The sequence below is a fragment of the Apium graveolens genome, chromosome 4 (assembly GCF_009905375.1).
Source record: "Apium graveolens cultivar Ventura chromosome 4, ASM990537v1, whole genome shotgun sequence".
Taxonomy (NCBI): Eukaryota; Viridiplantae; Streptophyta; class Magnoliopsida; order Apiales; family Apiaceae; genus Apium; species Apium graveolens.
In genome coordinates, this window is record NC_133650.1 from 274,352,615 (window position 1) to 274,370,014 (window position 17,400).

At 31.8% G+C, this 17,400-nt stretch overlaps 2 protein-coding genes across 3 annotated transcripts; both read left to right on the forward strand.

Annotated features, from left to right (window-relative positions):
• The first annotated feature begins 1,984 nt into the window (after positions 1–1,984).
• LOC141721017 (diacylglycerol kinase 5-like) lies at positions 1,985–11,170 on the forward strand. Of its 2 annotated transcripts, none has more exons than XM_074523752.1 (13): positions 1,985–2,237; positions 3,683–3,895; positions 4,001–4,123; positions 4,249–4,377; positions 4,782–4,867; positions 4,985–5,108; positions 5,850–5,898; positions 6,773–6,855; positions 7,707–7,774; positions 9,477–9,551; positions 9,908–9,995; positions 10,132–10,248; positions 10,565–11,170. In XM_074523752.1, the coding sequence occupies exons 2-13, from the start codon at positions 3,695–3,697 to the stop codon at positions 10,871–10,873; spliced, it is 1,452 nt and encodes a 483-aa protein (XP_074379853.1). In that variant the 5' UTR covers positions 1,985–2,237; positions 3,683–3,694; the 3' UTR covers positions 10,874–11,170. The 2 variants fall into 2 exon arrangements, with proteins under 2 accessions (XP_074379853.1, XP_074379854.1); XM_074523753.1 differs by having other exon boundaries at positions 3,686–3,895.
• Positions 11,171–15,688: 4,518 nt separating this feature from the next.
• LOC141717152 (uncharacterized) lies at positions 15,689–16,300 on the forward strand. Its single transcript, XM_074519261.1, has one exon. It carries the CDS (start codon positions 15,856–15,858, stop codon positions 16,135–16,137), a length of 282 nt encoding a protein of 93 aa, XP_074375362.1. The 5' UTR covers positions 15,689–15,855; the 3' UTR covers positions 16,138–16,300.
• The last annotated feature ends 1,100 nt before the right edge of the window (positions 16,301–17,400 follow it).

A 17,400-nucleotide genomic window follows, 5' to 3' on the forward strand; every position in this document is an offset into this window, starting at 1 on the left:
TAAGTGTGTGTTCATGACACAAACTAAGCAATAAAATTAATAAAATTTAAGTCATTTTGATTGATTTGGTTATTGTAAATGTAGGGATTCCACCATTATTAAGAAATGAAAGTTAATCAGAACAATTAAAACTAATAAAATTTTATACAAAATCGATATTAGAAATTACCAATTTGGAGCAAAACATGATATGAATAAATTTGGAGCATACAATGAAACTGGAAGGTGAATTGTAAAACAAAAAAAATTTATTTTTGTATCACAAATGGTGTGTCAATTGACACTATGCACACAACTAAATCAGCCACTAACACCTAAATATTATAGCTGAAAGCTTGGAGTACCTAACAAATAAATCGGTATCTGACATATTTCAGTAGTTGTAATCCCTGTAGTGGATTAGTTGTTTATAATGTCATTAGTTAATTATTAGTAATCAGAGACTCAGACACGTATAGTTACTGTAGTTAAGCTATTTACATTTTGAAAAGTTTGGATCAAAAAATTTTTAGTCCTATTATCTAAACTTTTTGTAATTTTTTCAATTTAAATATTGTATCTCGTTCTTAATACAATTATCGTCATATTTATTTCACAATTCTATTAGATGATAAATTTAAAACTGTGTGTTGAATTATGTAAAACTTTATATAGATATTGCATGTTTTCCAAATTTTGTAATCTCTTTATTTTTAAATATTTAAACTTTTAATTTTAGGTATTGATAAATAGACTTATGACCCGTTTGAAAAACTGGATTTCATTTGAAATTCTGGATTCGATCAAATAAGGTGTTTGAAAATTTGGATTTGGATTTCATTTGAAATCCATAACATTCAAATATTATTATAAATATGAGAATTTGAAATGACAACTCAAATACTGTCATTTGAAATGAAATACAAGTTTTCAAGTCAAGGGTGACTCACTTGGTTAAAGAGAGGAAAACTAACCTCTTGGTCACAAGTTCGAATCCCACAGGAGGAGAATTTACCTTGCTTCACCTGGTTTGCAGGCTATTAAAAAAAAATACAAGTTTTCAAATGTTTTCTTACAAGCTTTAGTATTTAAGTTTCAATTCTTATGTTTAAATATTAATTTCCATAATTCCCCTATCTTTACTAATATACAATATTCCTATATTTGTTAAGAATTTCCGTGTGAAAAGAATATACGGTTGCAAACTTTGCTTAAAATGAATAGTTCAAAATAAAGTACATTAAAAATTTAAAAAATCTCAAAATCAGTTTCTCAAAATTTGGGGCCAACTCTTGTTCTCCTGCAATAGCATCCGGCACTCCAAATTATTTCTTTAAAAACACTTTTTTTCTCTAGCAACGTGTACTTTTATAGCTACATTATAATTTGTAACTCTAACATTCAGGTAACTTTAACAAATTTATAAACTCCCAAGTAGTAGGGACGTAAATAAAGAGTGATTCGGAATTGCAGGAATAATAAGAGTTTGTTGAGTGCAAGTAATATGTAAAGATTCCAACATCTAAAAGCCTGATTAAAGTAATGCTAGAGTTTTTGAAATCATTTTTAAAACTGTCCCAAATAATAATTTGTCATTAAATTATCGATCAATCTTAATATCTTTTTTTTTAAAAAAAATTGAGCATATAAATATGAATTCACGAAATAAAAAAAGTTAATTAAAAATAAATTTTAAACTTATTTGGGATACTGTTCGTGAGATCCCCGGCATACGAATTTAGCGGATACCGCGTGAGTTGTATTTATATTACTAGCTTTATACCTGTGCATCGCACGGGATGGTTATTAATTTTTTATATAATTTTTTTTTGAATATTTATTCTTTATTTAACTAATTTTTAATAAAATAATTTTATTTCCGAAATAAGTTTTATATTCTTCAATAATAATAAATATTTTCAAAAAATTATACTTTTTGTACTTGTATTAAGTGTACCTCCCCCTACATGGTAGTTTCTTGAGGCATAAGGCGTGAGGCGCCCATCAACAACTATATCAACTCCCTGTTCTAACAACCAATCCTTCCAGCTTCGCATCCATTTTTAAAGCCGCCCCCCCCCCCTGAATTTTCTATTCTCGGGTCTCCTCCCGCGTCATTTTATAAAATATACCATCACCATCAATCAATCACGCCAAATCCTCATTCTCATCCCCCCCCCCCCCACAATTCTCAATCTTAATTTTCTTACTCTGTTTTCTTTCAATCTCTTCTTGCTTTCATTCTTCTTCTTTTCCAGGTATTTCTTGTTTCCTTTATTCCATGTCTTTTATGTACATCTTTATTATGTTTTGCATTTTGTATCGCTTTTGGGTTGAGGTTCACTTCTTGTTGAGATTTATTATTAATTATTACCTGTTATTCTGTTATGTTGCTAATGTTTTCGTGCTATCACCTTTTATTAATTTCATCACAAACAGAATTAATCTGATTGTCAATTACTTGGGAGATTTACGAACTAATCTGCTCTACTGGTTATTTTGTTTTGTAATGTTAACCATGAAATCACGATTTCATCATAATTATACTTGGAGGCAGTATGGTGCCCAATACTTTGTCTGTAAAATACTTCACGGATACTGCATTTTTTTGAAGTTAGGCGATCATCAAGGACTTGAGTTTAATTACGTATGCTTGGCTAGAGTTAGATTTAATGAGCTTGACCTCAAAGATCAATATCTGTTCATTTAAGGTTTTGTGCTTGGCTTGGTTTGTTTACGAAAAGTTTGACCTAGATCCATTGACAGCCCTAGTTGCGCCTTAGGATATGCTCTGACAAAATAAAACGTATAATATATTAAGTATGTAGTTCTTATAAGAAAATTAATATTAAAATGTGTCCGCCAAAGCATCCGCGTAGTCGGCCTTTCAGGCGCTCGAAGATCAAAGTACCCCTAACTCTGTTTGGCGTTTCTCAGAAAATTGCCTATGTTATTAAATAGGATATATCAGCGCTTACATTTATTGCCATCCTAGAGCATTAGATGATTTTCACAAACTCAAGTTTCTAATTGAACTCATATGCATCTAAGTTGCACCACATGACGAGGATGCAGGCGATAACATGTTTTCCTTGCATTTATCTGGTCAAAAAAGTTTCATGGTGCAGATATGTGCAATCATGTATTATCAGTTCTACTTTTTACTCTTTATGACCAAATTACAACTCAATGGTGATTCAGTAATTTGGTGATCACCCAGTGGTAGTGGGTGAATACATTCATGGGCTTTTTTCAAAAATAACCAAGTCTAAAAATATTTTTGCAAAAATACTGTCATTTTTTTAAAAAATTTGCAAAACTACTATTTTTCAAAAAAAATTGCAAAAATACGGTTTTTGGCAACTGGAATCAACTGCATGCAACCGTTGACGAATTTCTGCAACTACATGCAACCTCAAATCAACCAAAAAGACTTTATTCAATTAGTTGCATATCTGGTTGATTTTGGTTGATTTTATTTTGCAAAAAAAATCAGAAAATTGTAAAATAGCAAAAAAACTTAGAAAAGTTAGTATTTTTGGTAAATTCTCTATATTCATTTTTCCGCTGTACATGATATTTTATCTCTTAGCTTTCGCAGTTATCATAGACTTTGCTTGGCATCAGATAAGTAAAAAAATTGTTGTATTTTATCCATATCCTGTATACATTACAAATTTGTTTTTTTTAAATATCAATGCAGTAGGATCTAGTTATGGCAAGTACTGAATCTGCTTCCAAGGACCCCTTGAAAGAATTCTACATCCCTGATTACATATTTTTCCCTAGCTCAAAGGCTGATCAGGTGTCTGAAACGCCGACATGTCCGATATTAGTTTTCATCAACTCCAAAAGTGGTGGTCAGTTGGGTGGGGATCTTCTACTCACATACCGTTCTCTTCTAAACAAAAATCAGGTATTCTAATTCTTTATTTAGAAGTTTAGTTGATGACACTGAACTATTATCCTGGAGTAAGCATGTCTTTTATCCTGAGTTTGTCCTTGTGCTAATTTTTACTAGGTATTCGATTTGGGCGAAGAGACCCCTGACAATGTGTTACGCAGATTGTTTCTTACTTTAGAAAAGCTCAAGCTTAGTGGAGACGAACTGGCCCTAAAAATCCAGGAGAGACTGAGATTAATTGTAAGATAATTCACAAGTATCACACATAATATAATTCTCCATGTATCTGACTTAATAATTCCATTATGCTCTATGGAAAAACTTAATCTAATTTATGACTTCTTTCAAATGATGTACCATATCAGGTTGCAGGAGGAGATGGCACTGCTGGCTGGCTGCTCAGTGTTGTTAGTGATCTAAAGTTATCTCATCCACCACCTATTGCAACTGTGCCCCTTGGAACTGGAAACAATCTTCCATTTGCATTTGGTTGGGTAGGCATATGCTTTCATGGCTTATAATGGTGTTTTACTTCGAAAATCTGATTACCTATCCACTCTGTATACATTGTTCTGTCCAGAATCTATATAAAGCATAACAAGTTCTAAATTGGCAACTCTGTATGCACAGTATTATAAATGTAATTCCTGATTTCTTGGGATTTAGGTAAACCATAACACTGACAACTAATTGGGATATTTCTTTTCCACTATATTATTGCATCTAATCCATAATCGGGTGGCACTAAAAATATTCATTGAATATTGTCGAAATTATGTTTCTCTGACAGGTCGTACAAAGTTAATAAAACCAGAATATCTCGTATTGGACTTCTGTGATCTGTTTAGCTACTATTAATTCGGATGTTTCATAGTTTATGCAATCTTCTGATATTCAGGGAAAGAAGAATCCCGGAACAGATCGCGAATCTGTCATCTTATTCTTGAATCAAGTGAAGAAAGCAAATGAAATGAAGATAGACAGGTGTTGTCTTAGTAATTTTTTACCTTGTTCACCTTCTTGCTATAAAATAATAAATAAGACGACTAACTTGATTTCTAATTTATGTATTTTTTTATTGCTATTTCAAATGAAATTTAGTTGGCACATTATATTGAGGATGAAAGCCCCCAAAGAAGGTGTTTGTGATCCTATTGCCCCTCTGGAATTGCCACATTCTTTGCATGCATTTCATCGGGTATCTTCATCAGATGAACTCAACAAGGTAGGTTTGTTTCCCTCAACATGTGTCACTTAAGTACTGTCAGGAGTATATTTCAGTTGGAGTAGGTGATTTGTTTTTTAATATTCCTTTCTTTCCAGCTTGTTTGCATCTATGTAATATATCTAAAATAAGGAATGAAACTAAATGGGCAAATGTTAACTGCTCATGTGCCGAAATGAGCCTCTGGAGCTTTTGTCTCAAGTAAATGGATATGTATTAGTCAAGAATAATAAATCTGAGTTATCTTAATCAAATTTTCTTCAATGGTATTAGGAAATTCCAAAAGAATTTTAGTGAGTAATACTATGTTATACTCACAGAAATAGAATTAGTGTTCATTTACAGTAGTAAACATCTTAATATGCGAATAAAAGCCTTTAAACTATCATGGACCATGATTCATGGTTGATCCTTTTCATACACCTAATAGTTTCTACCTAACTTCCCCACTTGGGTAAAGGCCTAGCAACAACAATTATTTAGCAATCTTTTTTGCTTATGGCCGCCCTTTTATGTCTGGTGGTGACCTATTTTCTGTGGGTAGAAGGTTTATTTAGAAGTTTAATGAAGGAATAACCGGTTTGATTTTAAGTGCCAAAGTAGGAGATTGGATGCAAATTCAAAAGCAGTAGCTATATATATGTGTGTATGTATATTAGCATTTGCTTTCATATAATAGTCCTCTTGCTATATAGTACTAAAAGCATTTATTAAAATGATTGCTCTTGGAAAATTTCTCAGGAAGGATGTCACACGTTTCGTGGAGGTTTTTGGAACTATTTTAGCATGGGTGAGTGTATGTTAACTAAAAGTTTATCCAACTGACACTGTCACTGCAAATTTTCTTTGAAATTTTTTGAGTAAGTTACTATACTATTTATTACATTAAATTTTGAAAAAAAATTCTTTGTGATTATGACCTTGTATAAACATATAATTTAACTAAGGAGATGCAAAAAACCATGTAGAAATTGTCCAGGGACAATCTAAAGATTCAAACAGAGAAACTTGTCTGGCATGCACTGGTTTTTTATGCGAGGCTGACTATCATACTATGCCAAAAAGCTGAAGTCTAGTCCTATGTTGATGTATTTCAATTATAGTATTTTAATCTTATTCCTTGGAATATTGAAAAGTAAAAAGATTGATTTCAAAGTTTATGTATGGAAACAAGATTCACTGTGCAGCTCTATGATAAATAGCGTTACAAAATACATAAAATTGTTACATGATCAGTTCTCCTGAAATCTTTGGTGTTAATAGAAAGACCACTGGAATCATCCTATGTTTTTTCTCTTTCCATTCACTGGGATCTCTTCCACTTTATCGAATTTTTCCGGATCCTCCTTTTTCTTCCGAAAAAGGAAAGAACACCACCCTAAATGATATTTATGTGAAGTATGCAATGTAATATTAATAACATGTCAATTTCTTAATGGTTTTCTCGAACTTAAGTTATCGTGGGAATTTTGGCTATGATATTATGTTAAATGACCAATTATTCAAAAATATTTACATCTTAGGGAAGTTACTCTAATATAGTAACATGTATATGATATGAATCTTAATATTACACTATTTTGATTGCTCTGCCTGGTTTATTACTATGAACTTCATTAAGTCTGATGCCGAATTTGAAATTCGGTGGTGTATTTTGTTTTCAGGCATGGATGCACAAGTATCTTATGCATTTCATTCTGAGCGGAAGCTGCACCCGGAAAAATTTAATAACCAGTTGGTTAATCAGGTAATTACTTGTTCTATATTTTTAAAATGCAGCCATCATATTAAAATAAATATAACTAGTATAGCCTAATACTAAATGTTGCTTTTCTGATACAAAGTTTCCTAATTTCCAGTTTCAGATCCTAAATACTTATAAAAGTCCTATAGTCGAAGGCAGTTTTCTACTTCTGTGTCACTTGTTTTTAGTAGAGCATATTTATCACGATTACCTTGTGGTTTTGAGCGTGATTCCAGTCAAACTACTATGTAATAGTCTACCTTTCTAACAGAGATCATTAAGACTTTGGATGCACTTTCCAAACTAGCCCTTGGTATAGCATTTTGCTTACATGGCTAAACTCCTATCTTGATCGTAAAGCCCAAAAAGCCCAAAATTAGCAACACCCCATGTATCTATATTTATATTTTTGGTGTGAACCAATAATAAATACTACTTTCCTATCAATTTCTAAATCTTTAGTACTTGGTCTAGCGGCGATCTTGACATGTTCCTTTTTGTCCAATGTCTCATGATACCGCTTCAACCTTCAAGTATTCAATTTCAAGACCTCTAAATCCATATCTCCTCTTCTAAAAGAGCTCAGCAGCTAGTGATTGTTGTTGCTTCATTAAATTATTGAGTCATATTATTTCCACTAAAAGTTAAAGTACTATTATCTTCTAGATTTTATCTTAAAAAATGAACTGCAAATGCAGAATCTGGTGTTTTGTTCATATTTTTTTCTGGTAAAAGTCTATTCTCTGTTATTTAATTATCAGTGAGAGGTTTTTGTACAAGGTATTATTATGCTGGCTTGTGAATACCTTTAGCAGAATTCCTTGTAGTGAACATATGTTTGTTATCTCCCTCAGAAAACATATGCAAAGCTTGGATGTACCCAAGGATGGTTCTCAGCATCTCTTGTTCACCGTTCTTCAAGGTGAGTCTATTCACAAATGATAAAACGATATATGAACTATCATCTTGTATTTTACAATTAAAACTTGTTGGATCTTAGATCTAATACATATAAACATACTACCGGTGGTTTTAGGTTCAATTCTCGTGGACAACATATAAAATTAAATAATTAAATTTAATACTAAAATAAAAATATTAATAAATATGTAAGGTTCGATTCCTACCAACAACATATTAAACAATATTATTCTATATGATTTTAGTTAGATAGTAAATGGACTCCAAATAAAGTTATAATTATATGATAATTATTTTGTTAAATAAAAGTCATTATTAACATTAAAATTGGTAATATATTATGCCTTATTATATTCATTTGTGTTTTACCAAAATTATATTTATAATAAAATATTAAAAAGATTTAATATTTATAGAGACTCGTGCATCTCACCGGAATACTGGATGTAAGCTAGTACTTAGTTTATTATTTTAATTAGAATAAATTTTTAAAACAATTAGGCCATTAAAACAGGTTCAAAATAAATAGGCCTTTTACCGGTCCAAGTATCGACCGTCCGACCAAAACCTTAAATGTTTTGCCTTTAATAATTAAGTATAGATATTTTAGATGTAACTTCCTTTTATTTACATAATATTTTAATTTTTCTTAATATGAGAAATATTATTTTATTAATACCCCTCCGTCCTACTCATTGTGTCCCATTTCTATTTTTGAAAGTCAAATTTATCATAGTTTGACCATGAATATGAAATTAGCTGTTTATATTTTGATAAATTGAAAAATTAATTTTGATACTATATCTCATAAACTTTTTATGATATTTTTCTTGTAATTAAATATTAGTCAAAATTCGATTTGTTTGACTTTGAAAAGTCAAAATAGGACTGAATGAATGGTACGGAGGAAGTATATAATATAGATTTCATCAGAATCTCAACCCATGCAAAATATTTTATTTGACTACTTTTTAAATCATGTTGATTTTTAATTATTTTATAAAGATGCTAATGTTGTCTAACTGAACTATGTTACCCGAAAAAATCTGATTCGATTCGAAACCCGGTGAATTGGGATTTAAATGTTGAGCTTTGAATATGGATTTATTATTAAAAACCCGAAAATTTTGGATTTGGATTTTACGAAATCCTTATGATCTCCTTGGATTATTATAGATTAAACCAACATTTAGGACTTCTAGTTCTGTTGTACTTATCATGAAAAGGTTTATTTCTATATGGTCATTAATTCTTGGAGCTAAGGAAATTGTTTTTAGAACATATCCTTTATTAGTTTGAACACAATATGTTGTTTGATGGCAGTTACCTAATAACTTATCTTTAGAGTCTCTTGAAGCTATTACTTTACGTACTATGAGTCGTATTCAAATTCATATTGTCCGGAGAAAATTAATTGCATTAAGATAGATACTATGGCTGGAAGAAGTTGACTGATGAACAGACCAAATTTGTTGATCCAAAGTTGTTTGTTTGCTCTGGACTATGGCTTTGCATGTAGTCAAGGGAGGTAAAGTCTAGAGATGCTTGATGTTGTATAATTATCTACAGGAAGTGCAGATCTGATTAAAACATATCAGGATATGTCATTGTGCTAGAATAATTTCCTCATACATAATTTTCACCTATTTGTGGAAATAATTTTCTCCGAGTTCAATAGAGGTTAATGTTTAATTTTAATGCAGGAACATCGCACAATTTGCAAAGGTCAAAGTCATGAAAATTACTGGCGAATGGGAAGACCTAAATGTACCTTCATAGTAAGAACATTTTTAATTAGACAATTAGAACATTTTTTTATCAATAAAAGCTCAGATTGTTAGTGTTAGTAAATACTAGTGACGCAATGACATGTTTCATAAACATTGATACTGTCCATACCTGATACTTATATGCTGCTAGAGTAACGTCAGTCCACATTCAAGGGGTATAAAATTGATAAAGAATTTGCATGATTATTTTCAGCCCCATATTTATTCCAGCAGTAGGAACTTATTTACAAGCAGATTCTGCATGACTATAATGTTAATGGTGTAATACCATCATCCACTGCCATTAAAAATGTTTTGCTACTTATGATGTTTCCTAGTAATATTTAACTATCTTGATTTTGCAGTATCAGGTCAATTGTATGCCTCAACTTGCCTAGCTTTTCTGGTGGGTTTAATCCATGGGGGACGCCAAATAGGAAGAAAATCCGTGATGTGCGTTTGTGCTTGTCGACTTTTTCCCTTGAATTTTTTTCATAACAATTAGAACAATAAATTCCACCAATAGCAGTACTTTGTTGTCCAGTCATGGTTCTACATCTCTGATATATTACTCTGGATTGATGTACAGAGAGACTTGACTCCCCCATATGTCGATGACGGCCTTCTTGAGATTGTTGGTTTTAGAGATGCATGGCATGGGCTTGTATTGCTTGCACCTAACGGACATGGGACACGCCTTGCACAGGTTTGGAGAAAACCCGTACTTAACTATATCTGGTCTTTTTTTTGTATATCTTAAAATAAACATGTCATTTACAATTACATGTAGCATAATCAAATAGAGGTCAGTCATTTCATAGATATATACTAGATTCAGTCATGACTGGGTAGGTGTTATCACTTGCACTATACTCATCTAGAAATATCAAGTTGTGGTTAATATGAGTACTGAAGTTCATTTCCTGAATAAGTGGAAGTTTTGTGAACATTATTTTTAAGTTTTTTAATTTTTAATATGCTTGGGTTTTATCTGATAGAGGTATTCATGTCATTTTTCCTAGGCTCGCCGAATCAAGTTTGAATTCCGGAAAGGTGCTGTGAAAGAAACATTTATGAGGATTGATGGAGAACCCTGGAAACAACCCCTTCCCGTTGACGATGACACTGTTGTGGTTGAAATTTCGGCCTTAGGTCAGGTGAAGATGCTTGCTGTCGAAAACTGCAAATCCAAAAGTATTTATGATCCCTCAACTCCAGTCCGTCATGAAGTTGAGGATGGTGATAGCAGTGATGAAGAGGAGGGAAGAAAGTTTGGTGCAGCTGATACTTTTAGAATGCCAGATGAGGTTGATATTTCACATGTTAGTTGAGCCTATGGTTAGATCGAGTTTATGTTTGATATATGTACAAATTACAATCAGTGAACAATCATTGACTAGATTTTGGTTAGGCAAAGATTTGACTAGACACAGACAGCACATGTATATTTGCTTCATGCTGTCTTTTGTGTTTCAGTTAATTGTAACTAATATCATGCTGTTCGCTGGCTGTTTATAATTGTGTTTTGGCTTGGCGAGTAGTGCAACAAAGCTTTCTGGGATGTTACTTGTAAAAAAATTAGTATATCAGGAATTCTCCATTCAATACAGTGTAGAAAGTTTAATTAATTTGATTCTTGTTTATCTGTAAACAAAGTACTCCAGAATGAAATAAGAAAATTTGCTAAAAGATTTAAGGTAGTACTTAAAAAGCTTCTCTGATATAGAAATTTCAAATTTTACTGGCACCATATATATTTTGGAAGCTACCTTTCAAATTTTCAATTCCTTTGACAATTTCCAACCCCTTGATGTGGTTGATCTTATCCATTCACCTTTGATAAAGTTTTATCGTCATATAAATTGCTTACTAATTAATGACACTAATAGTCTATCTTGCACGCTATTTGATGCCCTTCTGATCCGTTGCAGGTCATTTTTATCTGTAGTATATGATCTTGATTACTAAACTATTCCTGTTGTCAAAAAGCAACTGTTAAACAGAACAAAGAAGAAAGGGCAAAACAATTTTGTAGTAGCAAGTGTTGTCTAAAGGATTGGAAGTGAATCTAGATTCTCTATTATTTTAACTCCCAAGTCCCAAGTTGTAGTTTCTAGGCCAGCTCATGCAATCTTAAATAGTTATAATTGCTTATTATTATAAAATAATCTCCTCTTCATAAGTGTTTTTGCTGGCTCTTTAAGTATCCATCTTTACCTAATCTGAAGCCTCAACCCCAACTTAATCATCCATATCATCTAATATTAGTCTATTATTACTCTGTCCATTGTTCTACTTCTACTTAGTTTTGATATGGCAATGATAGTAGCTAAAGGTTTCCGACAAGTGGACAATCAAGTAATGCAGCAAACTAAAGAAAATAAGACTAAACATAATTCAGGCGATTGTAGTGACCAAATTTCTCTGTCTTCGTCTTGGAAACAAGTGTGTAGGCATTCAGGTTTGTACTGTGTAAGAGCTTTCAGTAAAGGGGCTAAAGAAACGAATGAGAAGACACTCAAACAAGCAGAGGAATCTCTACGTACTGTGATGTACTTGAGCTGCTGGGGGCCTAACTCGTAAAGATTAACAGGATCATCGAGTGATCGCACATCTTTTTGTTTCTGGTATCCTTTTTGCATCAATCAGTTTTTAATTTCTTTTTAGTTTATCATGTATGTACAAGTTTAAAATTATCAAAAACGCGATATGATTAGCCTTCATTTTGTTAGAGGTAGTCCCCCAGCAACTTCTTTTCTTGTTTAAATTTTTGAAGGCTCAATCATTTCTGACATGAGTCAAAAGACGTGGTTACAAGATAATTTTGCAATGATCGACTTACACTTATACTGCGATTATAATTTCTGCCAAGTAGGTAAAATTATACGGCCAAAGACAAATTTGCTTTATTCAGTTGAGTACAGCCCACGGTTTTTGTATAGAAAGACACGGCCATCGTCCACAATATTGCTATGTATGGGGCTTCTCTCGCAACTGCAAAACATAATACTGTAGGCTAGCATACATTATCCAAGCAAGTTGAGCTGTGCATATATTTACAACTTACAGTGCTGCAATATTGCAGATGTCATCTAACTACAACTTTGCTTTGATCATATCAAACTAAATGTAAAACGCCCCCAGTTTCCTCAAAAACCAACAGAGACATGCCATCACCCCAATACCTCATCCGTTTTTCGCCTTTGGAATTTTAGTTTCCGTACCCTATATAATAAGCATCATCAATTCTAAATCAATCCAAAGAGCTACCTAGTAGGATATCTCATATATTACGACATTATATTTTTTTTTACTTTGAAGAAAATGTATGCGACACGAAAGGGCTTGATACTGGTAGCAAGCATGGGTGCAGTGGAGGGGTTGAAAGACCAAAGCTTATGCAAATGGAACAACACATTCCGGTCTATTCACCATTGCACTAAAAACAACATGAAAGAGTCTTGTTCTTCTAAATCTGCAATGATTTCAAGTTCTTGTGTGAAAGCAGAGGAATACGAAGATTCTATGAGAAAAGTCATGTACTTGAGCTGCTGGGGTTTGAACTGATGATTGATTAAGAACATGTATTAATTTATTAAAATGTTATTATGATTTATTTAAGTAGGATGTTACTGAGTGCGACCTTTGTTAGTCAACTCCTGTGCTCAACAAAACTTGTATGTAAATAATAGGACCGTTTGATCAGCAACTTATTAGCACATTTATTATTTTCAAAAAAAAGTTAAAGTAATAATTTTAGGTCAAATGCATTCAAAATGAATTTATTGATATTTTTGATGATTTGTATCGAATCTGGGGACGGTGGTAATTATTATAAAAGCTCACATTTCATAATAAAAAATTGTTAATTCTTCACGGATTTACGCTCTCGATATATTTATACCTGATATTCGGCACGTAAATAGTTGAGATGTTCATCCTTCACGATTTTACACTTTGAGCATATTTATATTTGGTATCGGACATGTATATAGCTAGAATGCAAATGAATGAAAAAACTAAAATCTATTAATAATTTTGAACAAATAAATTTTTACTTCGGTTCTTAACTTCTTAATAAATTCATTATATTGTGTTATCCTCTTTAATATTGCATCTCCTGTTTTTCGTACATAATTATGTTTTTCTGAATAAGTTCGGTATCTCTATATTTTAATCAGTACATTTATGTACATTGCATCATCCTCTCTTATAGGATTGCATGGCCTGTTAAAATTTTGTATCTTATATTTCAATCAGGTTATATTACAGTACTGTAATAAAGTATTTAAGTATCTAAATACTTAAATACTTCACATATTCCTCAAGACTCGGCTTCCCTCTTCCTAGTCTTCGCTTGTTCAACCTCTTCGGCCTCTTTCGATTTACCCTTCTTCTTGGCCATTCGCTCAACCCTCAACATGGCATGTTCCTCAAGAGTCGAGATTATCTCGGATCTTAGTACTTAATCCTATATTCCCACAGACGGCGCCAAATGTTATAACCTAATTTCTGCCGACCTCATCTTCATCCAGAGAAATAGACTTCAACCTGCAAAGAGAAGAATGCAAGAAATGATCCCTCTGATTCACCTCCGTTGTGAGAATAAGTTAATCAGTTTTAGGAATGGGTAATTAAGAATACGAGAGAATACTGATGATTGTATGTCAAAACTAAACCTCCCTTTGTGTATATATACCCGAATTGAGGTAACGTCTCTGCCCACTACATTCGGCCCGTTTTCACCTCTTGGGATAGTGGTCGTTGTTGAGAGATGACCTCGTCCTCTTCCTTACTGGATAGCTCTGGATCTCCGTTTCATGGGGCCGACCATCTTTTAGCTCGCGTTAAACTGACTCTGCTTCGAATTTAATTTTAATTTTATCGTAGTCAATAATAAATTTTATTTTATTTTAGAAACCCGGACTTGTTACATCAACCAACTAATTACATTTAGTTTGTTTTCAAATTTACATTTTTTTCATCATAGGTCACCCGCAGCCGCTACCTTTCGTGTGCGCAATCGGTAAACCCACGGGCTCACGCTATTGCCTGCAAATTACGTGAACCAAGGTAAACCGTATTTAAGCGACATGCACCAGCTCATGAGGCATAATCATAAGTTCTCCTCACGTGTGGGATTCGAATATGTGACCAAGAGGATAGTTATCCACTGTTTAACCAACTAAGCTTTAGGTGAATATTATTTTATTTTAAATCGAATAGATTATATATTTTATTTGAGATTGATCATATTATATAGACAAATGTATTATGTTTCAATTTTTTTTTTAGGACGGTTCAATAATTTTTTTAGCTGGATTGGTAGTATTTATTATTTTGATTTAGCACGAGGTAGCAAATTTTATTTTATCCGTAGGCTCGTTATATCAACTCAAATCCTGCTAATTATATTTAGTTTTTTGTTTAATTTTATTTTAGCATGGGTAAATATAATTTTATTTTAGACCGAATGAATAATATATATAATTTTATTTTAACCTGATAACATTATATCAACTAAACTTATTTTAATATTTTATTTAAATTTGGATATAAATCTATTTAGCTCAGTCCGGATGAATACTATATAGTTTTTTTTGTTTAAACAAATACTATTAGACATATTATAATTCTATTTTTATTTGAATAATTTTATTGTGAATATTAATCTATTTATGAGTGTATTTTATTTTAAATATAACTATAATTACGGTGACCAGACCGACTAACAACCAAACTTTCATTGTTTATTTTTTAATATAATAGTATAGATAGATGGATATATGTATATTAAATATTTTTAAAAATTCAATTATTTATTTATTTCAGGTACTTTACTTCCATGTCGTGTACTTATTTCAAAATTCAAACCCGTATTTTTTTATATTCATCTGCTTTCGTGTATTAAATTTTCGAATCCAAATTTTAATTATTCATATTTGATACCGTATCGGTGTAAGTTAACTACTCCCGTCAAAAAACACTAATAAAGCACCCAAAACCATGGGTGAGTAGCTGAACAAAGAGTGACACGTGTTGTATATATACGAGGAGAGGTACAACTTACTTGGGGATAATGCCAAATAAAATAAAAAAAACCAGGGGCTACTCCCCCTGTTTATCACGCTCTCTGTCCCCGTTTTTTAGCAAACCATGTACTCAGTGCTCCTACTCATCTCATCTGATACCCCCCCTATATATAGACCCGTATTGGTGTTTGCAAAACTTCAACAAACACAAGAACATATTCAAACTCCTCAAAATCACACAAAACCCAACTCATATTCAACTTTACAAGATCATCAAAAAGATGAGTGCAGCAGCAGCAAGCAAAGCATGGATAGTGGCAGCAAGCGTAGGGCTAGTAGAGGCTCTTAAAGATCAAGGATTTGCGAGATGGAACTATCCTATCAGGTGCCTTCACCAGCGTGCTAAATCTAACCTTCCATCTTTCTCACAATCCAAAATGTTGTCTTCTTCAGCACACGAGCCTGTGTTTGGCAGATTGTTAAACAGCGCCCAAGACAAAGCCACGCAATCTGAAGAGTCTCTGAGAAAAGTCATGTTTCTCAGCTGTTGGGCTCCCAACTAAATCCAAAATTCAGCTAATCAATGTAAATATTATTAGTTATTGTTACCTAGCCATGTACTAGGAAGATTAGAAAATTGCTTGTTTCGTTAAGAACTTAAAGTTGTAAATCTTGTAATGGATAAGGATAATGTATAAACTAGCATTTGCCTAGAACTTGTTACCAGTTGTACAAAGATGCAAGTCCATTGCTCCATTTCATCTCAAACAAAAGATATAATTAGGTAGTGCTGTCAATAAACCGAGCCTAACTTTGATGTAAAGGAGCTGAGCTCTACTTCTTTTTCTAAAAAAATGAGCCCAATTAGAACTGTTCACAAACATCTGTGTTGGTTGATCGAGCAAGACTCCATTGTAACAGAGTAGTAATTGGAACAATATTGGATATTAGTGTAGCCCGGTTAAATGAATTCATATAAGAGTCATGCCAAATAACCCCAAATTTATACTATTAGATGATGTGTCAATGTCATAATTTAATTTGTGAACACATGTGATTTTTGTAAAGTCTTTTATTTATTTCATCTTTTTTGCTTTCTCTTCTTTTTTTTTATATATATATTTTTTTGGGACCTTATTCTTAATTAAGGTTTATTGAAAAAATTTAAACAAAATGTTTAGTACTGTTTAAATAGTGTATACTGTTAAGGTCATATTGAATTTTCCAAGGTGTCGGTACTTTTTGTAAACTTTTAATGAAATTAAAGTAGGGCACCTGATAAAAAATTTAAATATTGGATACTTTTTACAAAAAATAAAAATAATTTTGAAACAAATTTATAATGATAAATTAGGAAAATTTTAAAACTAACAGATTTAAAAAAGAACACAAGATTCTTTAAGGTGTTTCATAAAAATTAAATATCACAATAGTTAGTAGAATCTTAGAAATCAATATCTTCGATATGATCCTAAAATATGTGACTTTTAAAAAATATATTTTATAATTAATAAAGTATAATTTGAATATCGAAACATTTAATAAAATCTTCAAAGTGATATCTTCAAATGAGCGCTAAAATTGTAAAGTAATATATAAAATCGTAAAAACAAGTATTTTTTAATAATTATATATTATTCAGAAAAAATAATTGTGATTGTGAAATATATGTTATTATTTTTTACTAGTTTAAAACCCGTACGATGAACGGATGCACAAATCATTTTCTAATATTATAAATTTTTTTAAAGAAATTTGAATAGAATTTTTAAACTTGTTCAACAATTTTTTTTTATTTCTACTTTTTTTAAATAATATAATTTCAT